The following is a 24,149-nucleotide window of genomic DNA, read 5'->3' as shown; positions in this document are numbered from 1 at the left end:
TGTACATCCCTCACTCAGCAGCACTCAAAGCCCGGCAGCCCAACGGAGCCCAGAGACTGCTGGAGCCCAGTAACATCAGACCATGGTGCCAATGGGAAACCAAGACCCAGAGATAAGAAAAAACACCAAGTTTTACAGAGCTGCTTTTAGCACGTAAACCCCAGCTTGAGAAGCAAATTCTGCCCTAGACCCCAGAAGAGTCCAGGATTACACAGGGCGCTCCTTTGTAACGCAGCGGGACTCCCTCGTTTTTCTTTAAAAAGGGCCAAATCCTGATCCTAGCTGCGGGGCAGCTATCACAAAACATGTGCAGGTCCTTTCCTTCTCCTGCCTGCATAACGCCCAGCAGACGTGCCATGGGGCTTGCTCCCGTCTGCAGCTGAATCCCAGCTCGTGCGGGACTGTGCAAGCTCAGAGGCACATGGAGCAGACTGGAGGAGATGCTACCATCAGATCTTAATAGCTCTGAGCGTGGCTAATTTTCTTCTTCTTTTAGAGCAAAGAACTTTATAATGAATACAGAATAAATTTCTCCTCTTCTTGTGTCATCCTTCTACAAAATCTGAACTAGGTAAAGTGGTTTTTAACATCCACTTATCAAAGTGACTTAACATCTGGGAAGTCAGCCAATGGTTATGTAGTGATGCAGATGCCAAAAAATCCAACTGAAAGATTATATTCGGGGAGATTACAGAGAAGACCTGACTCAACTGGGTGGAAGGGGATGGTTATCCTGGTCAGGAAAGCCTGAGAGCCTCCCTGCAAAATCATGGAGAAAATTAAGGAAAATGATTATGTTTTAAACAGCTTCCTTTTAACTTGTTGTAGGCACTGGCTGTATCCTGTACCAATAACTTTTTCCAAAGGCAAATTTTGGAATCAACAGACGAACAGTTTGGCAAAAAGTCCAAGAGAAGATGAATAAAAAATGATTTTCTGTCTCTGACAATCATCGAGACAACACTAACAAGAGGAAGATCCTTTTTTTATTGCTAGATACTCACAGTGGGATATCAATTCTTCTTAACATTTACTTTATATAAAATTTATCCTTTCCAGGGTCACAGTCATGTCACTTGGGAGTGTCTCTTTTTTTTTTTTTTTTTAAATTAATCTTTGAAAAAATGACCTAAACATTCAGCTAATTGAATGATGCGATTAGCTGAAACAGTTTGCAACTCTGATTAGAAAGTCAAGGTGAGAGGAGAGCTGAGAAAATCCAAGTGTACAGCAAGCCTTTAGGACCCTGGCATTATGTCATTGTAGCATCGCCTTTTTTTTTTTTTAACCCCATTTTTCATCTCTTTCTAGCCTGGCGTGGCACTGGAAGAGTTAAAGAAAACAATAAAAGAACAACTGAGTGTACAGGGTAGGATTTACTGGCATTTACTTTTAATCTATGGTCCTTTGCTCTGTGGCTTATCAGCCCTATGTCAGCCCTTTTTCCTCCTTTATATTTCATGAGGGGACCCACATGCTGGTACTGAGAGACAGAGCCCAAGTGTCTGTAAGCTTTTTGTCAGGTAAAAAGAGAAGAAAAAGGAAAGGAACAAGAGGAAAAGCAAAGCTAAGAGGCATCTATTAGATGTCACTAGGCTTTTGTATTCATGTCAATGATTCAGGATTAGAGTATTTGAAATAATCTTATTGAGAGAACTCAAAAGCCCCACAGAGGGAAAGCCTGCTCGGTAGCATATGGCAGAGCAGCGGACAATATCTTATTAAGGATGTGTTAGCTAACACCATTACTTTTTATATTACATTACTGAACTATTGTGCCTCAGCCGGTTAGCGAGATGGCATAGTTGTGGAATGCCATTTTGGACATTACCGCGTTGTTACAAAACCAGAGAGATTTGGCCGGGCGTCCCGGCCCGGCCCGGCGGGGAGGCGGCAGTGGTGATGCTGCTCCCTCGCCCCCCCGCACCGCTGGGAAGGGCAACCCGCACTTCACTGGCAAAGGGCAAAACGATGTCCCCAAGCATACTGGTGGCCACTCTGCCTTCGCCGTGTGTGACACCATCCGGTGCCCACCCACCCTTCCCCACCTCACTCCCCCCCAAATTCAGGTCACTGCTTTTCAGGTCTGGCCGGCTCACCACTGCAGGGAAAAAGAGGGGGTACAGAGGACAGCTTCTGCGATATCTCCAACAAAAAAATCCCAAACTATTGCCAAACTCAGCTTCTTGTCAGATGAAGGGAATTTAATTTTGTTATAGTGAATGCTGTTAGTCTAAAAATCTTTCTTTGCTCTTGGACAAAAGCTTGTAATTGGAGAAATAGCTCTTTTTAAAGTTATCTTCATCTGCCTACACCTTTAGAGGCAGCAAGAAACCAAAGACAAAACAGTACTGTTCATAGCATTTCAATGATTGCAGTGAAAGGCTCTATATCTGGGTCACCTTACTACTGCCCAGTATATAATTTGAAATAAAGCCTTTTAATAACTAATTTCATATAAATCACATATTAACAGCACCAGAAAATTTGTTTTCACATTTCCTATTCCCAAACACTATTTTTAAAAAGTGGGTAGAAAATTATTCATTCCGCTTTAAAAAAAACCTCTAAAATACTGTCCTTAGCAAAAAAAGTAAACACTCATTTGATACAGTAATATATTCTGATCACAAACTACCTATGCAAAGTTGCTAATGTGACACACTGGGAACTTTGTATGGCTTTTCTGTACTTTTCCAGAACTGTTACAGAAAAAAACCCGTGATGCTACAGGGAAGGAGAAAAATTCGTACCAGTATTTACCACTACTACTACAGAGACTTGCTGCTCTCCGAGGACAGCATTAAATCCATTTCTAGAAAGTTATCTCAGTCGTGATTTACACAGAAACCTACAATTGTTTCTTACTCTCTTTTAACTTTATTAGTTAGATGTTGTATTGAAATTAAATACTTCCAGCAGGCAGAAGTGAATTTGAATTTAGCATAGTTATTTTTGTAGATGTGGCCAATTACTTATAAGAATACATTTTGGTGGCTAGAACATGCAAACATTTATGACTACTCACAGGAAGAAAACTACTCATACACCTCAGCTTCTGCAGAATAAGGCTTGGGTTATGTTTTTACCCAATAAATGCTGGGATAGAGCTAAGATAAATTTTTCATGTTCGGAACAATTTCAGCTAATCTGCATTAAAACTGAGGATGATCTTTGCAAATACATTTTCCTATCACTCTTATTCATATGTGTGTTCCCACTGTGACAGCAAATATGGAAATAAATCAGGTGTTAAGATGGGACAGGAAATTTATCCACACCAGAAACTGTGTGTACATATATATGCATATGAGAAGCAGCCAGTATTTTTTCCCCCAAAAAATCCCCACTCTTGAGAAAGAGAAGAACGGGCACTGAGCTGCGTAGCCCACTGCGCCGAGCACATCCTCCCTGCTGCAGGACACGCTTTGAAGTAGGAGTTCATATTAAGAAATTGATGGGTATGACTAGAACATTTGAAGTTTTGTGACCAGAAACAAAGGGACGGATCGCCCTGCCAGGCCCTGGGCTCCTCTTGGGACCAGCCTGGTGCACTTGGAGCTTTCCTGATACTGCAAGAGGTCACTGCACAGAGGCAGCCAAACTTTTTAAAGCACCTCTAACCTCGGATGCCCAAATCCTGCTGTCTGAATGGAGCAGCAGAGTAATCCACGAGGTCTCAGTTAGACCTCGGGGTGCTCTTCTGCACAAGCAAACCCATAGGATCTTCAGGATGAACTTCGAGGACTTAGACAAACCAGTGCAGTCTCCTAGAATTGTTAACCCTTGCTGACCAAGACTGAGGTTTTCAGAAAGAGCCCAAGGGACTTACCGACCTGCTGGCAGCTGCGGCTCTGAAAGCAGTAGGTGCAGAGCCGCTCACCCCAGGCTCACCATCCACCCAAGGCAGAGCAGAACTATATGGACAGGGACACACTGACCTTGGGGTCTTGGGGCAGCAGGTCCAGCACATCCCATATGTGCACTCAAGTCACTTTTCTGGACTGACAGCACAACTGGCTAAGCCTCAAAGGGTTGCGGGTGAGCACTAAAGATGATAGTCAAATGCCAAAAGCAATAGAGTAGACTGGTCTTCAGTTTCCCTCATCCCCAGGACATTCAATACAAGCCTAAATTTTGTATTCTCCACAGAAAAATCTCAATCTCAATTTTCAAACTGCATCAGGAGAACCACTTCTTTTCAGGAATGGGATCATCTACCTACCTAGAGACTACACGGCATCTAGCACAATGAGCCTTCTTTGCGATAGGAGCCTCTGTTATATCACCATGATATTAAATAGTAATAATCAGACATAAGATCACAGTGAAATAAAGCCCAAAACACTAGCTGCAGATTCAAAAGGCATCACTGAGAGAAGCAAGTAACTATTAGTGTGAAATGTTTGCAGTGAAACCCAAAACCACATAAAACTTGACTGGTTTGGGGTTTTATAACAAACTGAAAACTCAGAACAGGTTTGCTGAGAAAATCACAAACCTCCTGAGTGAAGCTGAGGCCAAATTAAGGTTTTGCATAATAGTTTTGAGATTATACAAAAATTCTTATACTTGGAGGCGGAGGGGAGAGAAATCAGTCAAACAATAAGCAAAAGCTGGCTTGACCCTGACCAAGTTCACTCAACCCCAAGAGCAAAATAAATGAATTTTGAAGTGGCAGAGATATGTGCCAACCCCAATAGGCTGAAACCAAGAGATTTTTGCAAGAATCCTTGCAAAGTTACCCCCAGCTCTAGTGATTTTGTCACCAGAAAGAGGACTGACACCGCATGCATGAGGAGCCCTGGTAGAGGGTCAAGCATTTATGTCTGAATCTCTGTGTGAGAAGCATCTACTGATCAGAATCTCCCATTTATCTCATAACAGCTCAAAATGCCTTTGGTTGCCTAAGTCATGTGGGAAATGTTTTGGGTAATGCTTCTCAGCTGCATCAATCACAACCAAATCCTCAAGGATGTGTGTTTCACTCCCTCCCCTCTCAGAAATGTATGGGTTCACAGGCTCCGGGAGCTCGCATGAAATGCTCAAGGCCAACTTCTGCCCATCTGAACATCCTGCTTAGAGGCCCAGAGGGTTTAGGCAGCACAGCCTTAAAAGACAGCCTGGCAGACATCTCCTTGCACTGCTGGGGGTAGTCCTCTGCCACCCAGTTTCGGCTCCCCAGACTCCCTCCCTGCTGGATCAATAACTCCCGTCTGGCTCTGGAAGGGGCACAACAATGAGGTGGGCACTTTCCAGTACAAGACTCAAGAGAATGGCCAAATATTCAGGCCCAGGAGCATTTCTTACCTATGTCTTGAGATCTATCAGAGAGAGCCATGCCTGCTCTCCTGCGTGCAAAATCCACCCAAGGACCCAGGACAGATGGGGCCTGCAGCCTCCTGCAGCCCTGTCCCCGGCGTGGGCAAGGGGGGATCAGGGCACCAGCACACACACCTTCCCCTGACCCCACACAGCCAGGTTCAGGTACCACATATGGCCAGGGGGACCAAGGATATGACCAGGACAGGGCAGGAACTGGGTCTCCTGCAAAAGGACCACTGCCAAAGTGCCTGGCATCTTCTGCCACTTTGCTGTGACACCAGTGCTATGAGCCCGTGTCCCTGTAGTCTGGCTGGGGATCAGCTGCGGCACTGATCCCATCCCCTGCAGCAAAGCAATCCTTGCAGCTCCCTCCTAAGCAAAACCCACCTCGTCCTCTCGCCAGCAGCTCTCCCGAAGCTGGCCTGATCTGCCAGCCTGCCTGCGTCTCCATCACCCTCCCTCCGGGCATGGAAAGCTACTGCAAAATGCATTAATCGCCACATCTGCCTAACAAGTGTATTTGTGGGGAGGATATAGTGAGTGCGATACAGTCCTCTGTGTCATTTTTCCATCTGTCTGGTATTTAGGATGAAAAGATGATCAGGCCCGTAAAATACAATCCACTACGTGAAGACTTGTAAAGCGGTAAAATGGAGACATTGAAAGTCATTCACACCTCTTTTCATGTCATTGCACAGTGAAATCCTACCCAAAAACGTAAAAGTTTTCAGGTTAAAGGCTGAAAGATTTCAAAAACATATGTAGGTAAGTTGGCTCCCTCTGTAGCCGCGGCACCTGCGTGTGCTGGGGACAGATTACAGAGAGCTTGGCCGAGCATCCCGTACAGCAGGTGTCGAAAGCACACAGGCCTTTCAAACACTGGTAGCAGGTCATGCATTAAAATGTACCTTGGTATCATCTGATGATAAAGTGTAAAAAATATTACAGCCTTCAATCCATGAGTCCCCACCCCTGCTCCATGGACAAGAGCTCTGCTTGTACTGGAAATGCATAAGCCGCCTCGTCAAAGCCAGAGGGAGCCTCATTCCTCAGAAATTGCATCCGAAGCAGCACATGAAGAACTTCAATATGTTGCCAGACAAGGGCCAGAAGAGACCCTGGTCATCCCCATGCTGACCTGCCACCTAAGGGCACACAGTCTCTCACCCGGGGGGAGCTCCAGCACGAAGCCTGTTGACTTACACCGCAACTAAAGTTTATCTATCCAAAAGAGAGACAGTGGCGAGATGTCTTAAGTAGGTCTCATCTGTATTGGTAAATCTCAGCAAAGCCAGTTTCGGGTCACCGTCACCAGCCTGCTCGAGTACTCTGGGAAGAAGCAAAATTTGGGATGAGCCAGCCATTGCCAAGTGGGCTGTTTTCAGCCCTTTTTCCATGCAGTGTCACAAGCTGGAGGTATATGGTATAGATCCTAAATGCTGAGATTTTTCTGCCGCTATATTTGGGATTGCAGTGGTTATTCCTATTTGATCAGTCAGTAGGACTCCTGTTTACTGGATGCAGCCATAAAAGGTAAAGAAGCCCCAGCAGGCACGGGTAACACCATTAAATATTGGTCCTGACAGTGGTAAATCGGGTTTAAAAGTTTGGAACAGAATGCCGAGAGAGGAGCCTCTTTCCTGAACCAAGGAATAATATAAAGCCCCAGTTTCTCCCCTATGTGACTTTTGTCATTATCATCTTTTCTGATTCTTACAAAGCAAACCTAATTAGGAAGCTCTCTCATTAGTCTTCCAGAAAAATTAGCACAGCTTATGCTAATTGCTCCTGTAAAATTTAATAAACTCGTTGAAATGGGAATAGTCTAATGAGGTTTTATTTATTGAACTAAGATAACTGTAAGGAAAAAGGTTAGGACACCAGGATATCCAGAGTGGTAATAAAACTACAATTTATTCAATTTCTTCACAGGAATTTTATTGCAAACCTTTTAAATTCAAATATGAGTTACAATTTGAAAGTTAAATCAATCTAGAATTTCATTTAATAACAGGAAGTGCTCTGTGTTTTCTTTAAGTGTGATTACAATACAGCCCTGCCACTGCACTTGTAGGAGGAATTGTGCGTTTGTATTGTGACAATAATACCCCTTTTAAAATGAGTTCCTGTTCATCAGATCTTCATCTCAACACGTGTAACTGGATTAGCGATAAAATACGCAGGCTATGCTAAGATGATTCAGAGACACACGGGTTTCCAAGAAACTTCCTTGAAATGACTGCTCTATAAGCATAATAGATTTATTTTGTTCTCCAGAGAAAATTTAGTTCACTATATGAGTATAAATTTCTTTAGGTCTCTTTCACTGCTGTATCTGCTGATACTATAATAGAGCAAAGTATAAAGCCATTTTATAAAAGATAAAGTCATATCCTATTTCAAACGCAACTACAGACTTTTTTTTAAATCCCACATTTTTATTAAATGAAAATATATGATTTACTTTTCATATATATCTACGGTTTGAAAAAGAACACAACACATGTAACTTTGAAGTTGCCAAACAGCCTCTTCGCCAAGTTCACTAAACCACCACAAAGACAGAGCTCTCTCTATCCCAAGTTTCTCTAGCCTCATCAAAGAGAATTAATCAATCCAAAATAGTACTCCAGCATGTAAGAAGAGGATAGCACTTCCATGTAAGTACATATGTCAAAAATCCCATGGATAGATTCTACGTTAAATTCTATGTTAGGTCAGAGTCTGTGGATTCGCAGGATTTGATGCAAGAGTTAGATTAAATCCATAGGCAAGACTTTATCAGAGCGTAAGGCATGTGGCAGTGCTTTAGCCCAAATGGTAAATGAATTCTGTAAGCTCACATGCAAATAAAAATAGCTAAATATGGTTTTGCATATCAATTGACATAATAGTTAAAAATTGTGTGCATGGAGAAGTGACAATGGAGTACAGCTAAACACATGTTCTGACTTGTGCAGGCATTTTAATGTTAGAACAATTTTAAAGGACTCGTTTTAAGGTAAAAAGGCTCCATATAGATCACTTCATCCTTTCCAAACCAAAAGGGGGGAAAAAAATGAATAGGATAAATGTCACAAGAAACATCACTAAAGCCACTAACTGTATAAAGCACATACTTATTTGGCCTAAATTGTTTGAACTAGCCCCGGCCAAGAAAAGGTTTTAAGTACCCTACTGGGACAGATGCGAAGCGGCAACAATAGAAGCCACACTAATGCAATCCAGGTAACACAATCCTGTTTCAAAAACACGGGGAGGGCTAATTACAGTACTGCTGAGTCAAATTTCTTATACCATTGCAACCCACAGGAACAGGTCAAAATCAAATGTTATTCAAACCACAGTCATATCAACCTTCTGTATCAAAGTCACAATTTAAAACCAAGTGAAGAACTTAAAAGCTTAACCCATTCACAAGCCAAGCGTGATTCAGTACGGGTGGTGAGGTAGGGTTTGTATTATCATCTTTAAATTATGTTTAGCTCGCAGTTTAAAAATAATCTTCAGAATTGGTACCTTTTGCATCAATTTACGTAAAGACTGATAAATTGATCACTGCTAGGAAGCTAAATCTGTTTTTTTCATGTAACTTTTCCTCATCTTGCAGGAAGCATGTAACAGACAGCAGTTCTGGCTTTCAAAATTTAAAATGATTTGCAACTAGCAGTTTTGCATACTAGATAGTTAAACAAAATATTTCTGTAAACCTGCCATTAGCATCTTAACATCTCACTTTCCAGTACAATGAAAAATTCATGTGAATTTTGTAGCTTTCATGTTGCTCAAAATGCCACTCTAACACCGTGTTTATAGTGTTCAACTCTGCAGCATGCTTATAAAACACATCTCTCTACAGATTTCACTGTGGGGTTGTTTCCCCCCCCACTTTCCCTGGTACTACCTGATGCTCACAGAAGATGAAAATATGCCTAGTTAAAATAGATAGAGATATCTTCTGAGATTTAAACATTCTCAGGATTACTTAATACAGCTAATCAAAACATCTGCTATAAGCTTCCACTATATGCACTTTCTTACCAAATTCAAACAAGAACTGTAAATCTGGGAGTCTGGATGAGCACAATGCCAGACAAGGCTCTGCCATACCCCTGGACCACTCTCCGCATCTGGCACCCAACACATCAAACCCTCTTCACCTTCTTTCATAAAACAGATGCACTGGCACGGAAGACACTTTAAACTTAATATAGCAAACATTAACTCAGACAATAATGCAAGGAGAAGCGCACTATTCTATGCTCTCGCCCCTATATGTGTAGATAGTTTCCCTTCAGGGTCCCTCTGTTCACAGATTAGTGCAAGGGTATTGCTTTCCCCAGCTGATGACAGACACTTTCAGTACTTCATGGCCATGTAACTCTTCTAGAGTAATGCTGCATAATAACCTGGTTATCGCACACGGCTTTGTACAATGAGTTTGGACAATTAAAATGTAAAAATGACTATTTGGCTACCATTTTGCATAATTTGCAAGCACAGAAACTACGCGTGGCTTGGAACAACTAAAATAGATGTATTGTACTACAATGATTTACTTGGTGATGTCAGATTAGCAATATGGATCTGTTTAAAAGCACAATAATTAAGACAGGCAAAAATGAAATAATCAACTGACAATACAGTCAAAATAGTATTCCAACCAAAGAATATAAGAGGAGGAAAAAAATCTTACTTTGCAGATCTATTTTTTTAACTGTTTTTATGCATAAATAAAAACCTTAAAATGTAGATGGATTGCATCCAACAGAACTACTGTAGCTAAAAGTGATAATGATTCAAACATTTTTCAAATAAAAGTTAAATATTTATAAGCACCCAACCACATTTCATAAATCACAAACTATTATTATTTTATTCCTGAAGCTTCCCTGGCACAGCATGTGAATTGAGCCACAGAAAGTCAGAAAGAAAAATCTCCTCTTTATGCACATGAATCAGTTACAAGAACTGGAGCCCTCCAAAGAGCAGGTCGCTCCGTTATCCTCCGTATGGCCCTTCCATGGCAATTGCAATTGCAAAGCACAACTAATTCAGTATCAAAAACAAAATTTCATCCGTATATACTCCTAATTCTTCCCCATTAGCAACACAGGGCAGGTGTTTCATTATAATGAGGAAGAGGAGAAAAAAAAATGGAAGGAAACAATAGCAGTCCTTACCTGTCAATTATCACTGGATCTGATGGAGTCTCATTTCTGTTGCCACAGCTTTTCTTGTCACAACAGCGGCTACAGAGCAAAAGTGAAAGGATTTAGTGCGACCATTACACTGTAAAATCATCATTACGAACATGGTAGGTTCAAATTGCCGGCTAGAGTTACCGCTTGGTCCCTGCCTGGAAATCAGTCAAATGTAGTGGGTCACATATGGGTTAATTACTATGTTTAACTTCTTGCACAGCTGGTTAGCAACAGAAAATATAAAAAGAGAGGGGGTTTGCCCCTTTCACAAATAATAATTCAAGGATCACCCGAAACAGGGAGACCTGCCTATTTGTAGTCTCTTTTCCGTAGGGTTTAACAGTTGTCCCACATACGCTTGCACACAAAACAAGGCAGCTTTTTCCCCGCTGAGCCTGGTTTTTACATTTGCTTAACGCTTATGTTACACAAGATATTCCTGCTTCTACACAGAGCCGAATTCTCAGCTACTGGGAAACCTCCCCCCGAAACCCGAAAGCACAATTATTCACCCTCTAAGAAACACTGTTGTTAATGGGGGAGCTAAAATGCAAGCGCCATCGGCAGCGGCTTTTTTATGCTCGAGCGTGCCTGTTTCCCCAAGTTTTCTGAGCATGTTAATGATCGCTAATGCCATGGAGAGCACAGCTCCGGCGGCTGGTGCCCCGCGTCAGGTCAGATACAAAGCAGGCATGTGAAATATAAGCTCCGTCTCCCAAAGCACTGCTCCATCGCTGGCCTCAAGGCTGGGATTCTTTTGAACTAGGGTGGCTCATTGTTTCCTAAGAGAAGTTAAATTGTTGTTTGTGATGATTCCTTGTCAGGGGTTATTGTCCATTAGGAGCCATAAATGTATTGCAGGTAAGCTCACGGGCAATATCTACATTTCTGCTCAGGGTGGGAATCCCTTCTGGTGCATCTAGAGCTGCGGCTGAGCAACATGGGGGCTGCCCTGCTCTCCCCAGCAGCCCATCTAGACCCACGAGACCAAGTCACAGCCACGTAGGTGAGCAAAGCCTCAGGCTTTCACCCACCTGCCCGCCCCAGGGAGGCAACACCCATCTAGCAAGGAAAGCTCCTGTTTGTTGACATCCCTTAACAGAAAATCCCCCACTGAAGTCAAGGCTTCAAGGAATGAAAAAAAAATATCAAGAAGCTCCTGGTCTTCCCAAGCCCTCCTTGGTCCCCAGGGACCTGCTGGAGGAAGCCTGGGCAGCTCCTGTGGGGTGAGGGCTGCAGGAACCCCATCCCGTGGTGGCACCAAGTGACAGGCGGTGAGGACCACCCCGTTTGCTCTCCCTGGCAAGACCTGAGCGCATCTCTCCGTTCAGTAAACTTTCTGGTAAACCTCAACCACACACAACCAAATCTTTGGAAACTACCGAGCTTGTTCCAAATGGCATCCCAGGGACCTGCGCATCGCCCTTATTTCAGCAGCCGGCTTTGGGCGGCTGGCAGCAGCGACCACTGCTCGCACTCCCGCTCAGATGAACTATTTTCTTTTCCCCAGAAGGTGGAAGAACATCAGGGCAGGAAGAAGCCCTCAGAAGTGCCACGCTATATAAATAGCCCTGTTGGGAGTATGACAAAGGTTCTCTTGTGTTGCTGAACAATAGAGTGAATAATATACAGTTACCCACCAAGATTAGCAATAAAGCAACTAACCACACTAAAGATAACAAAAAAAAAAAAAGGGGGCCTTTTACAAAAACAGCCTGTTCAAACATGGTTTCAAAAAAAAAAAAAAATTTTTGTTTTCAAAGAGAGGAAAATACATAATTCTTTTCACCGCAAAAAGCTTCAAGGCAACTATTCAGGGCTGAAACTTTTCACAGTTAACACATGTGCGGTATCTTCATTTCGGTGGAAGTTACATTGTTTGGGATTGCCAAAAAAAACTGCTTAATTTTACAGCACAATACCACAATTGATCCACCAGAAAATGCAAGAGCCTTGGCACCCAGAAAGTATTAAAATTTAGGAAGGCATAAAATATGCTGTAGGTAAATAGTCATGTGGACGTTCAGGGGGCTTTTTTGCCTATAAAAGGCCTTGTCATTGGAGTGCAGCTAGAATGTGTGGGGTGAGAAAATTTACCCACAAACAAGGCAATAAAAACTGCTAATCATTTTTAAATGATTAAAATGTAATTAGAAACAGAGTTGGCACAAGTTAAGACAATGCAGTTCTTGTGACTGAAGTGAATCAGGGCTAGTCCTGACATTCTCACAGCAGACTGGAGGGACAGAAATTGCCACACTTACTCAGGCGAGCAAAGGTTCCCAGGCTCCCAGCCCGAGATGGGCAGATACCGCCATACACGCACCACCAGGCTCAGAGGCCGGCACCTTCCCGGGGTGCTAACCCAGCAGGAGAGGCGGCCGCGGGGGCCTGGAGATGGGGACGCCTCGGTCTCACCTCCTGCCACGAGCGGGATGGAGTCAGGCGCTGGCCGACGGGGACAACCAGGCTTTGAGAGCAGGGGAAACGCCGCCTTGCTCACCGGGTGGCCCCCTCGTTTGGACAGGGCTTCCCAAGAGTGCACCCCAATAACCCTGAGTAATACCAAGAGACCTCACTCCTTGCACTGCGGTTTGAGGGTGATGTGGAAGAGGCGCATGGCTGGTACATCTTACCGTCTGGTGACTCTGGCATGAAAGGAGGCCCCAAATGTTCTTTCATGTTCTAGATCATTATTTTTTAAACTTTAGCTTGCCTTTTCCATTTTTTTCCCCCAACAGCAGAATCCAAGGCTTGTCTATCCTAGTTTTTCTGTGAAGAGAATTAAAACATCACGCAAACCCTGGGTTTGAGACCTGGTTGCGTGGCACAAGAAGTGCTTTTAATTCAACTTGCCTCGAAAGCTTTGGCTTTTAGTGGCTACTTAACACTTGGAAATAAGTTCCTAAATATTCAGCGCCCTTTCTCCTTTCCATGAAGGAATTTAAAAATTCCCAGGAGCTTCTCCAAGTCACCCAGAAACCCTCCAGCTCCCAGCAAGGCTCTGTGAAAGCGCAGGGGAGGCGCCGAGTGCCAGGTCCTTGCAGCCAGGAGGGCAAGGACTTGTCCTTGCTGTTCCTCCATGATGCCTCTACCCAAGTGGGGCAAGGAGCCACGGCTCAGGCACAATGCCATGTTGGCCCACAGAAAAAGCGTACAAAAGCTGATTTGTTAGGGGGTTTGCTTGTTTTTAAAACAAATAGTCCTTGATAGTAATGCAATCTCTTGCCATCACAACCTCCTCCAGCTCCTGCATCCCATCTCTGCCTACCTCAGGTTTCCCCCCCCCCCCTATTGCCATCCTCGCCATCCCCAGGGCTCGTGCCCAAGCCCCACGCCATCCCCATCCTGCCCCTTCGCAGGCCTCCCCGTCCCCTGGCCACCACCACTCCCAGCTTTTGTTGCTGCCTTTGTCCTCACTCCAACCCTCTGGGGACCTGCTGCCCTTCTGCTGTCTTGCTCCATACCTTCCTCTTCCCTTCCCTGTGCTGGAGCATCTCTACCCCGTACTGCCCGGCACCATTGCGGACGCGCAGGAGATGGCCTCCTCACCCCGATGTCTGGCACCCCCAATTCCTCCTGTCCCCACCCTGGCGTGGCGGCCAGGAGCGTCGCTCGCGAGAGGAGCCCTGCTTTGTGTATCTGCGCGCTCGGGCTTTCTGTGGGGACAATGAACAATGAGAAATTACGGGGCGATGGCACGTGGCCAGCGCAAATGCGACTTTCCGATCATTTAGCTGCCAGGCTCTAACAAGTCGTTAGCGAGTTCGTGTGGGAGATTTTGCAGAAGCTCCCAGTGAGGTGGGTTTCATCCCGCAGACGATGCGGTTGGGACAACCCCTGCCCCAAACAGGCTCCTCGCCCCGAAGCATTGAGGTACGGGAGCTTCTCACCAAAACAGCTGTAAGATTTTATTTTACACAGACAAAAACCATATTTTACTCCAACCTCATTCTCAGAAATCACTGAACCATTTTAGCTGAAACTTTCCAAAGAAAGTCTGCCTGAGGCTGACACCCTGCAAAGGACATTTCAGCCAGAACAGTTTAAGTTTGGCAAAGCTGTAAGCCACTGAAGGTTTCATAATGGAAATTGTTGAGGCAATATTAACTATAGATGTCCCTCCCCATGCTGCCTACAATACTAATAAATTCCACTGAGGCTGTGAATTCTCCCCAGCTATTAACATTTTCGCCAACAGTGTAGATTTTTATATTTGACAAAACACAATGAAATCCTTTGGAATAAACAGCCACCTGAAGCAAACCTCAGCCCTACTTTCCTGCCACAACCAGGACTCTCCTATACATTTGAATTCTTTGTCTTATCCGTGCCATAGTTGTAGTATACTATAAATACCCAGCTTTGTCACATAAATGCAAAGTTTTATTGTGCAGTTAGCCTTGATAGAAAGCACTGCTGAAAGTTGTTTAGAAATTAAATATCTAAAACAAGCTATTTTAAAATACAGAGCCCTCACTATTTCATGTCTGAAATGAAGAAATTTCATCTTAGGGAGAGCAAGCTGTCTTTCACACCATATGGCTAATGGTAGTGCATAGCAATTAGCTGGGCTGATTAATGGGGAACAGACTCTAATTTTATGCTTATAATTGAGGCTGCATTTGCACCCCTGGTGCAAATTCAGCACATCCCAACTTCCACTTACAACAGGCAAGAAATCAAGAGAAACAGAATGGTGTGGAGAGAGATTTTTTTTTTCCCCCCCTTCTAGACCCCTAAAGAGCATCAGATTTGCAATTTAAAAGAGTGTTAGCAGCACAATAGATGACAGATTTGTGCAATAGGGTCAAGCGGCCTGGTAAACAAACAGCACCCTCTTACACATGTATAGACAGAAAAGGAAATGGGTAGCATCTAATATAAGCTGTGAGAAATTTGAATATGTCTCCCCCACCCCGTCAGGCACACAGCATTTGCCTACTACGGTCAGATGTTATTTTTTTTTGCTACCCCTCCACCTTATGGTTATGAAACACAAAGCAAAGACTAGCAGTAAACAAATAGAGGGAGAAGAATAAAGCTCCTGATCCAGTGAATTTTAAGAACAAAGAAAGTGTAAAGTGCTTTAATAAAGGGAAAGACTGCACATCTTTCCACATCCTCAGAATGGAAATAATTTTGTCTCGCTCAAAGTATATTGAATGGCCGTACATCTTTGATGCAGGTATTCGGTCTTCTGGTTAAAACTCAGCCCTCTCTATAAAGTTTCAATTTACTTCTTACTCTTTATGTTTCTAAAGTATTTGTAAGAAAATGAATGCATTAAAGTAAGTGATTCTCACTCTTGCACGGATGGCTCAGTGAGTGGCAGGCAGATGTAATTCCTGCCTCAAAATCCTGCCGTTCAAGAATCAGGAGGGCACGTCACCCAGGACTAACAGCAGATTCAGACCCTGACGCTGCAGGCACTTGAGCATGTGCTTAATTTTACTCATGTGAACAGTGCCACTGTTTTACTGGTCTATTACGGGAGAAAAGCAAAGCACGCACTTCAGCCTTATCAGGTCAGGGGCCTCCTTTAATATTTCCACGAATTGTTCCTAGCTAGGTATCTAGGGTGAAAGTGGTGCTAATTGGGCCAATGAATTTTAGGGCAATTACGAGTTGTCAGCACGACTGGGTTTCCATTTGGAAAGGGAGAGGTGGCCAGGAGTCCTCAGCAAAGCAATGCTGCAGCTCCCAACGGCAGCAGAAGCTCAGGCACCTCTTGGAGATACCCGCCTGCTCTGATCGTTCTCAGCGTGTAATGAGTTATCTTTGGTTCCCTGGAAGAGGCCAAACCTACTGAATGAAGCGCTCTAGAAAAATACGACATGAAAACTAAAATCCCCCAAATCCTGCAAGGAAGAATTTGAGGGGCTGCACGGGGTTTCGCCCAGGCTGGCGAAGCAAGGAGAGCAGCTCCTTCTCTGCCGGCATCGCAGGGCGCTGCCCTCGAGCAGGGTTTTATCAGGGAGGAGCTGCCATGGAGGACAGATCCCCAAGAATGAAAATAAAAACCCTTAAAAAAAAATCAACCAACAGAGAAGTTTCCATCTGAATATTTTGTCTAAGACTCTCCCCCACCAGGAAACCCTCATCCAAGTTTATTCTCTTAGAAGTGGGTACTAGCTTTTACCCTCAAGTTACTCCTTTTTAGTAAATGTGTTTTGTAAAAGTTACAACGCATGCAATGGCATTTTTACAGTCTTAAAACAACTGATTGTAACAATGAGCTTATGCAAGAACGCCTTGTCTTCCACCAGGCAATTATTTTCTGCCATCGAATAACATGTAATAAATGATTTTTTCAGACATGCAAAAAACACCCACTAACTTTAATGAGACTGCAAGGTCAAGCTCTCCTAGGTGTCGGAGGGGTCTGCGAGAAGATGCTGCCTTCTCTGCAGTAAAAAGGAAGTAGAAGAGGCTTCACTTATTTCAATCAGCCAGAAAAGAGAAGGAAGCAGCTGCAGAAGTACCATGTTCAGAAGAGAAGATATTTGACTGTCCTGAATTTAAGTGACCAACCCCAGGCAGGCATGTTCAGGGGAAGAGAGCACAGGGCAGAGCCAAATCTGCACAAGGAAGTTTAAAGAAAATCAACAAGAAGATATCTTTTGCGTGGAGGAGTATCGCCTGCTCCGCTCCGGCCGAGCGGGGACCTTGCGTGAGCAGCAGCTGGGACAAACCAGGCCTCCTGACCTCAAGTCTTAACGCGCATCCAGAAAAAAAAAAAGCCAAAAATTGCTATTTTGTCATTTTACTGAGGAGGTTTTGTTGGGAATTGGGGGCAGAGACGTTTATTGCTAGAGGACTATAATTGACTGTTAATTTTGGTGAGGAGACCTTTTGTGGGCTACGGTGTCTAAATGAAAACCAGTCGCGTTCTGTTAAGAATAACTCTTTATAAATAATTGAAAACTAGTGTGACGACTGAGACCTTGCTGCTAATTACACACGCTGAACTGTGTTATTTTGGGATTGTTTAATGCAAGAAAGATAAATTTAAGTCCGAAAATAGCTGCAGGTTCAACCTAGATTTTGAGAGACGCGTTCATCTTCTCATCACTAATTAACTGGAAGCGAGGTGTTTCTTACCTGCACATTATTTCATGCGTGAGCAGAACTCGGCACATTTCTGGGTTCTTGTCTTGGCCTTCATATACTATCGCCTAGAAACAAAACACATTTTTAGCTGTGCATCAAGTTGAGTTTGGAGAAAATAAAAACGCATCGCGGTAACCGAAGGCGCAGCCGGAGTTGCAAGCCAAGTCGTAAGCTAAAGAGACCACATCTCCACCAAACCTGCTCCAAGACTTGCAGTTGGAAAACAACACAAGCTGAGTACAGCTAAATTCCCTCCTCTCCGTTGCACACCTCTCAAGCGGTGTGTAGGATGGGGTTTTTTAGTAGTCAAGACAACCACAATTTTCTTTTCAATTCAGAATAAAATATAAACCTAATAGCATTAAAAGAAAAAAAAAAACACAGCAAGGCTTGGCATACTTTGGGTCCTACTCATTAAAAAAAAGACAGAAAAGAGAGAGCTCATGTATTTTTAATTACAAAAGCTGCACAGCCCAGGCATTTTCCTGGTAGCTCCTGAGAAAGAACCTGGGCCTGATTCTCCCCTTAAACCTCATGATCCACCACTTTCCAGAGAGCAGCTCTGGAGTTACAGGGATATAAATAAGTGAGAAGCAGGCCCTACCAGAGCAGAGGATACCAAAACAAACAGAGGATCAACCAGCTTGAGAAATTTGACTCTGAGATAGCACGAGGGGAATCCTTTAAGTTAAAACTGTGGAAAGACAGCGTATTCCCATTTCAAGAAGAGTCTACATTTGCAATGCTCGCACCAGCAGAACCAGCGGCAACGGTGAGGGATCGGCGTTACACGCTAACTGGGTTAGCGCTCACAGCCCGCTCAGTACCGGGTTTCCATCTGATCAGGACAGAGTTATGTTTTCTAACCACTCTTGGTCCTGGGCACCAGTCCCCTAACAGCAAAACAAGAGTGAAAAGAAGTTGCCTTTGCAACGGCATCTTTTGATAGCACTGAGGTTCCTAAATCTTTTAGGGTGCCACTCCAGAGCTGGGATCAATGGTTAGAGCCCCAGCCTTGGTGGGACGACCACCCCTGCATTGGAGCATCAGTTCTACCCTTGAACTTGGTGTGACCTTTTTAGCCTCTAAAATACAGACTTAAAAAGAAGAAATTGGAGAGCAAACTGTGCAGATAAAATGACATCTGATATGGGTATCCCTAAAGCTAACAATAAAATAGATATTGAAAATAAAAACCAAAAGTATGCTATATGGATGAAATACATTTTATGGAATGAGACCACTTTGAAATGTAAGTGTGGAAAATACTGAGAAAAAATAAGTTATCTTAATAGATGATGAAGTAAGGTCGTATGAACTGCTTTCCCAGTCCTTACAAATATGACCCACCGAGGGTAAGAGGTGTTGTACCTGCAAAGGGGGCACAGATCTCAGGATGCACAAATCTGAAGAAGCATGAGCTGATTTTTAACACCATTTTAATAGTAATATGCAATATTAATATTATGCATTGTAAAATGATTTAATGATTCCATAAATAATATCAGGAATGGGGCTGCGTTATCTTTGCTAGTTTTAGTTTTTTCATTTCGGTCTTCCTATGTGCATTCCCCTAAAACCTGAGAGCCAGTGGGTTTTTTTTTTGCTGATAAGATAAAACAGAGGCCACCGGTGTCATTGCAGCTAACGGGTACAGAGTTTCACCTGACTTCTGCCCCCTCATTCCCACCAGTGAGGCACAAAACCTGTGAACCCAGCACTCGTATAAAGGGGACACGAAAGTTGTGGCAGGACGCATGCAAAGTCCCCACAGCACAGACACCTGCAAACCCCCCTGACCCCAGCTGGGACCCCACGTCCCTGCACGGTTGCTGGCCCACACCTTGAGGTACTTCCACATCCGTGCCCAAGAGAGCTACAGATGGTTTTGCAAGAAGCCTTGGAAGATGGCACTACAGTCATCCAGGTGTTACATCAGGAGGTGGGACAAATTCAGAAGATCCTCATTTCCATGCATTAAAGGGGAAGATGGGGAGAAGCTTCTTCCAGCCAAAACCAGGGAATCAAAGTAACCGGCTGACACCTGATGGGGTCAGTCAGCAGGGACATTGCAAAGATTCCAGAAAACCCCAAATCAGGTTCCACCTGGCAGTGGGACAGGCCAGGCAGGGGGGAAGCTCACGGCAGTTTTTGGACTCAATCAATAATTAAAGAATAATCTGCCTCTGAGTGTGCAGAGCATGGGGGTAAAGAGCAGATCTGCCCCTGAGGCCTTTAGTGGAGACAAACACCTCCAGTCCCCATTCACCTCCAGACAATCACAGCATGACACGGGGGGAATAGTGCCTGAGAGAGGACTGCTGGACTTCGCTCATTCTTCTTAGACTTTCAAATCTTACAATAAATTTACCCAGTATGGGTTATCTGGTTGCCAGCGAAGCCAAGGCAGCACTAGAAATGACAAACCAGAACACAAAATTTACTTTCTTTTTTTCCCCTCCCTTCTCTCTTCCTCTTCTCTTCCTGCTGCTATGCTTACTTAACCTCCAGGTACCCGCTTAAATAACTCAACTAAATAGCAATAATGAACGGGCAGAGTCAACACTGTGGTACATAATCACCTTGTCTGTTGTGTTTAGCATCAGTGATCCCTTCTTTGCGTGCATGACATTCTTCTGCCTTCCTCTACGTTAAGGATTTGCTTTTCACTTTATTTGCATTTAATTACCAATGTTGTACCCATGCACATTTTCTTGTCTCCACATTAAGCGCAGATAGTTCCGCATACCCTATTCCTGCAGGAATTTCTAGGAAATTCTAGGAAGCAGGAGGAATTGCTGAGTTCATTTCTGAGCAACTCATCCCCAGCTCCCATTCCTATGTCCCAATTTACTTGTGCAAACGGGTGTGTAAAGCGCCAACTGTTTACTTCCATGAATGGCTGCCTGAGAGCATTACAGATACTCTACCGTCTTGCAAATTGTGCTGCTCTAAAGTATTAATTCTACAATTAGTTTCAAAAAGGAAACAGGAACTGCTAAAGTTTCAGATCGTTATAGCTGCCAGAAGTATTTTTACAGGAAGGGTCTACAATGTTACTGTTGTGAAAATTTTTAACTGTAAGATTTGAAAAGCTACTCATTTCACAAAAATATCTTAATTTTTTTGTATTTATTATTTTTTAAAGTTCAGGCTTTAAAACAGGGTGATTGCGGCAGGATTCCTTGTCGCACTAACATCATCGTGATTTTGTCAAATAGGGATCACATTAATGAGAGATAAAGTGAAAGTTACAGTGTATAAACTTAGACCACAGCAGAGCTAAAAATAAGCCTGCAAATACACATCAGGGTTGCACAACAAAACACCAGCAAAGGAAATGCAAAATTATGGACTTTGTTTTTTTCTTTTTGTTTACTTCGTGTAGTTTTAACTTGGTGTTATTTCATAAGTGTTTCAAAATAGCTTTTCTTCTCTTGAACTTAAATATTTCCCCACAAAATTCATCTTCCATTTTGTAAGCCATTACTCACCCAAGTAACCTTTCTACAAGAAGTCCCAGTGAGTAATGATCACTCATGCACAAACGGATTTCAAAATCAGGCCCCGAAAAATTAGTGTCAAAATATAAGACTTCCTCACTTCCATTTAAATAAAGCTGCAAAAAAAGTTAAATCAAATGAAATTCACTGCTTGCCAGCAAATAAAAATTACTAAATTGAGCACATCGCAGTCATTTCTAGATGACAAGTGCGTCCAACAATTCATCTAAACTTTTCAGTGGCAGAGTTCATTTAAAAAAAAAAAAAAAAAAAAAGGGAGAGGGGGTAATGTAAAAGTCAAGACTACAGTTCTCATTTAATCCACTTTTTCCCCAGTAAAGACGGCAGGATAAAGCAGTAAAAGAGTTGATGAATAAGTTGGAAAAATATAGAGCCAGATTTTGTCCTTAACTGTTCCTGAATAAATCCAGATTTATGCTGGTACAGCTGAGGACAGAACCGTCTCGTGGTGTCAGTTTGCCAGTCAAGCAATCCTGCTTTCTGAACTGGACGAAAAACAATCTTGAAGGAATGAGATCACGATCATTATATTATTCAGTTATGTCATGGCCTTGATTTTAAAAGAGTAAGAGAAGGAGAGAAATCACCAACACGCATCTAAATCCACTCGCTTTCAAATTCCTCATCTGTTTCACAAAACAAACTATCTTCTTTATTGAAATAAAGGAGAAAGAAAAACTCATTAAAATGAGGGTCTTTTCAAAAACAGAACGAAAATGATTTGGAATGACGTATACAGCCATACACACAGAGAGAAAATAAAATCCTGGCCCCACTGAATTCAATAGGAGCTTTGCAATTGACTTCAGATGGGCCAGAATTTCACCCAGAGAGGATTAGGCTTGTATCCACTATATATCTACACAGAAAATACTGTGAATTACATTTATTTGGCTTCGAATACTTAACCCTTAATTATCCAAGTTTTTACGCCTTCCCCAGGCAAAATTTCGACTCATCCCAGTGAGGTTTATCCCGGACAAGTAGCACAGCGCCGGGTCCCAGAGCGAGGACGGTTAGTTCTTGCTGTGTCTCTCAATACACAATTCAGAAGCATCTAATTATTTTATCCAGTCTCCCTCTGCCTTTGATACACAGCCTGCTTATCGACGTATTCACACAAATTAAATAAATTTATCTCTCCTAATATGTTCATTTTTAATGGTTTTCAAACATTCACATGGAAACAGCTCTAGCGTAAATATCCCAGAACAAATGGCTGTATATTATACAGGAGGGAGCAGTTGGGCTGCCAGACTGGGAATGCACCAGGCCATCTGGCTCAGGCAGTCTCTCCAAAATCCTCAGCTTTGTTTTCACCCTCAGACTCCAAACAACACATTTTCCACTGTGATGAGTTTACATTTTCCCAAACACAGGTCCTGATCATGCATGCAAATTCCAAACTTCTCCATTCCTCTCTGTACAAGAAAATTAAAATCACCTGCGCTTCTGACATCTCACCAAAGGCACAAGAAAGCTGCTAAAATCTGGCGCAATGTAAACTTTCCCCGTCACAGGGGTTAGGTTTTGTTTTATGTTTGTGTGAAATTTCTCCGAGTCTGCTGAGGCTCCTCTGAACTTATTGATAACATTTTTTTTTCCCATGCGCGTAGCTGCCAGAGAAGGGCCATGCTATGCACAGAATAGAGAGCTGATCAAATATCTGCAGACATCAGAGAATGATAGAGAAGTCAACAGAAAAACCATTTGCATCCAGAGTTAAAGTACTGGAAAAAAAAGCAAAATATAAACCGAGTCTAAGTCTGAAGGACGGATTTCTGACTCATGAGGACTCTCAGCAATAGACAATAGCTATCGTGCAAAACTTATGATTTTTAAGATGCCTGAGCCATATTAGCATCCGTTATATCTTATGGATGAGAACGGCTGAAGGAAAAATGGGTGGGGAACAAGCATTCCAGATTTATTTCTTCCATCTTTCCTAATAGTGAAATATCTCAACTTTATGAAAATACAGCTGAAGAAATATAAGGCATCTCTTCTCCGTAAATATATTAAAATCCTTAGACTTGCCTAAAAACTCCCGTTTTATTAGAGCAGACATATTTCACGTTTTGCAGGCAATTTGAAAATGCATCATTGTTAGAGCCAGACCTACTGCGGTAGGAGCTGCTGCTTTACGGAAAGCAACAGCTATAAAGTTTGGGATCCTACAGGGTTTTGAACGCATTAGGAATGTGATCCCGACATAAAATGAGATGCCAAGATAACATAAAAGAAAATTTAATTAAGCCAGTATTGACGCCGAATGTTGTTACCCTAACTGAAAAGAACTTCTCCGCAACATTAACGATTTGTGCATAGTATTTACAGTTTTTAAATGACGGGGGCACATTTTGGAAACGTAGCGAGACCCCTCGAAGGCGTGTAATTCCCATCTTACCCAACGCTTCTCTGGGGCCACCACCAAAAGCCAAGCACGTTATCCCGAATATAACTTGAAATGATGCACTTTGAGACCAATCCTGCCTGGGTTTCCCATTCAGAAGTCCCACAGCCCAGGCTATCAAGGAGCATGCGTGCAGCGAAAGCTCATTTTTTGGGGGCAGCGCATGCATCGTTCATACCTACACCCCAGATCTGCCCGGGGATGTAGTTTGCAACAAAATCCTTGGTTACTTCCGTAACGCCACTCTCCAGCCCCGCTCCCCATACTGCATCACAGCTGATGATAGAGAACATACACGCGCTCACCAGGACACATAGATCCCCATATTCCACCTATGACAGGACTCTTGGCATGAGTTTCTTAGTTGGGCACAGCCACACAAACAAATCCCTGACTTACTCAGCTCAAGAACTCTATAGGAGCAAGAACATCTACTATTTATTACATACATAGCATCCAGCATAGCGAAACCCTGCCTGTCTACCTGCTGATATAATGCATGCTGCTAATAGAACATTTATGTGAAATCTATGAGTAGGAAGCCTATATACAGAAATCTAGATCTGATTT

The 24,149-nt window shown here is 43.2% G+C and overlaps 1 protein-coding gene across 13 annotated transcripts in view; it reads right to left on the bottom strand.

The window, feature by feature from the left end:
- Positions 1-24,149, bottom strand: part of EBF1 (EBF transcription factor 1) — a 280,920-nt gene that overhangs the window by 251,563 nt on the left and 5,208 nt on the right. For 12 of the 13 annotated variants that reach the window (XM_050905145.1, XM_050905146.1, XM_050905151.1 and 9 more), the window contains exons 5-6: positions 17,634-17,707; positions 10,509-10,577 (exon numbers count right to left, since the gene is read on the bottom strand). In XM_050905145.1, the coding sequence (XP_050761102.1) occupies positions 10,509-10,577; positions 17,634-17,707 (143 nt within the window). The remainder of the gene's footprint in view (positions 1-10,508; positions 10,578-17,633; positions 17,708-24,149) is intronic. The other variant, XM_050905150.1, reaches the window with a different exon arrangement.

The sequence above is a fragment of the Gymnogyps californianus genome, chromosome 14, assembly GCF_018139145.2.
Source record: "Gymnogyps californianus isolate 813 chromosome 14, ASM1813914v2, whole genome shotgun sequence".
Classification (NCBI taxonomy): Eukaryota; Metazoa; Chordata; class Aves; order Accipitriformes; family Cathartidae; genus Gymnogyps; species Gymnogyps californianus.
This window is presented reverse-complemented; position numbering and strand designations above follow the sequence as displayed.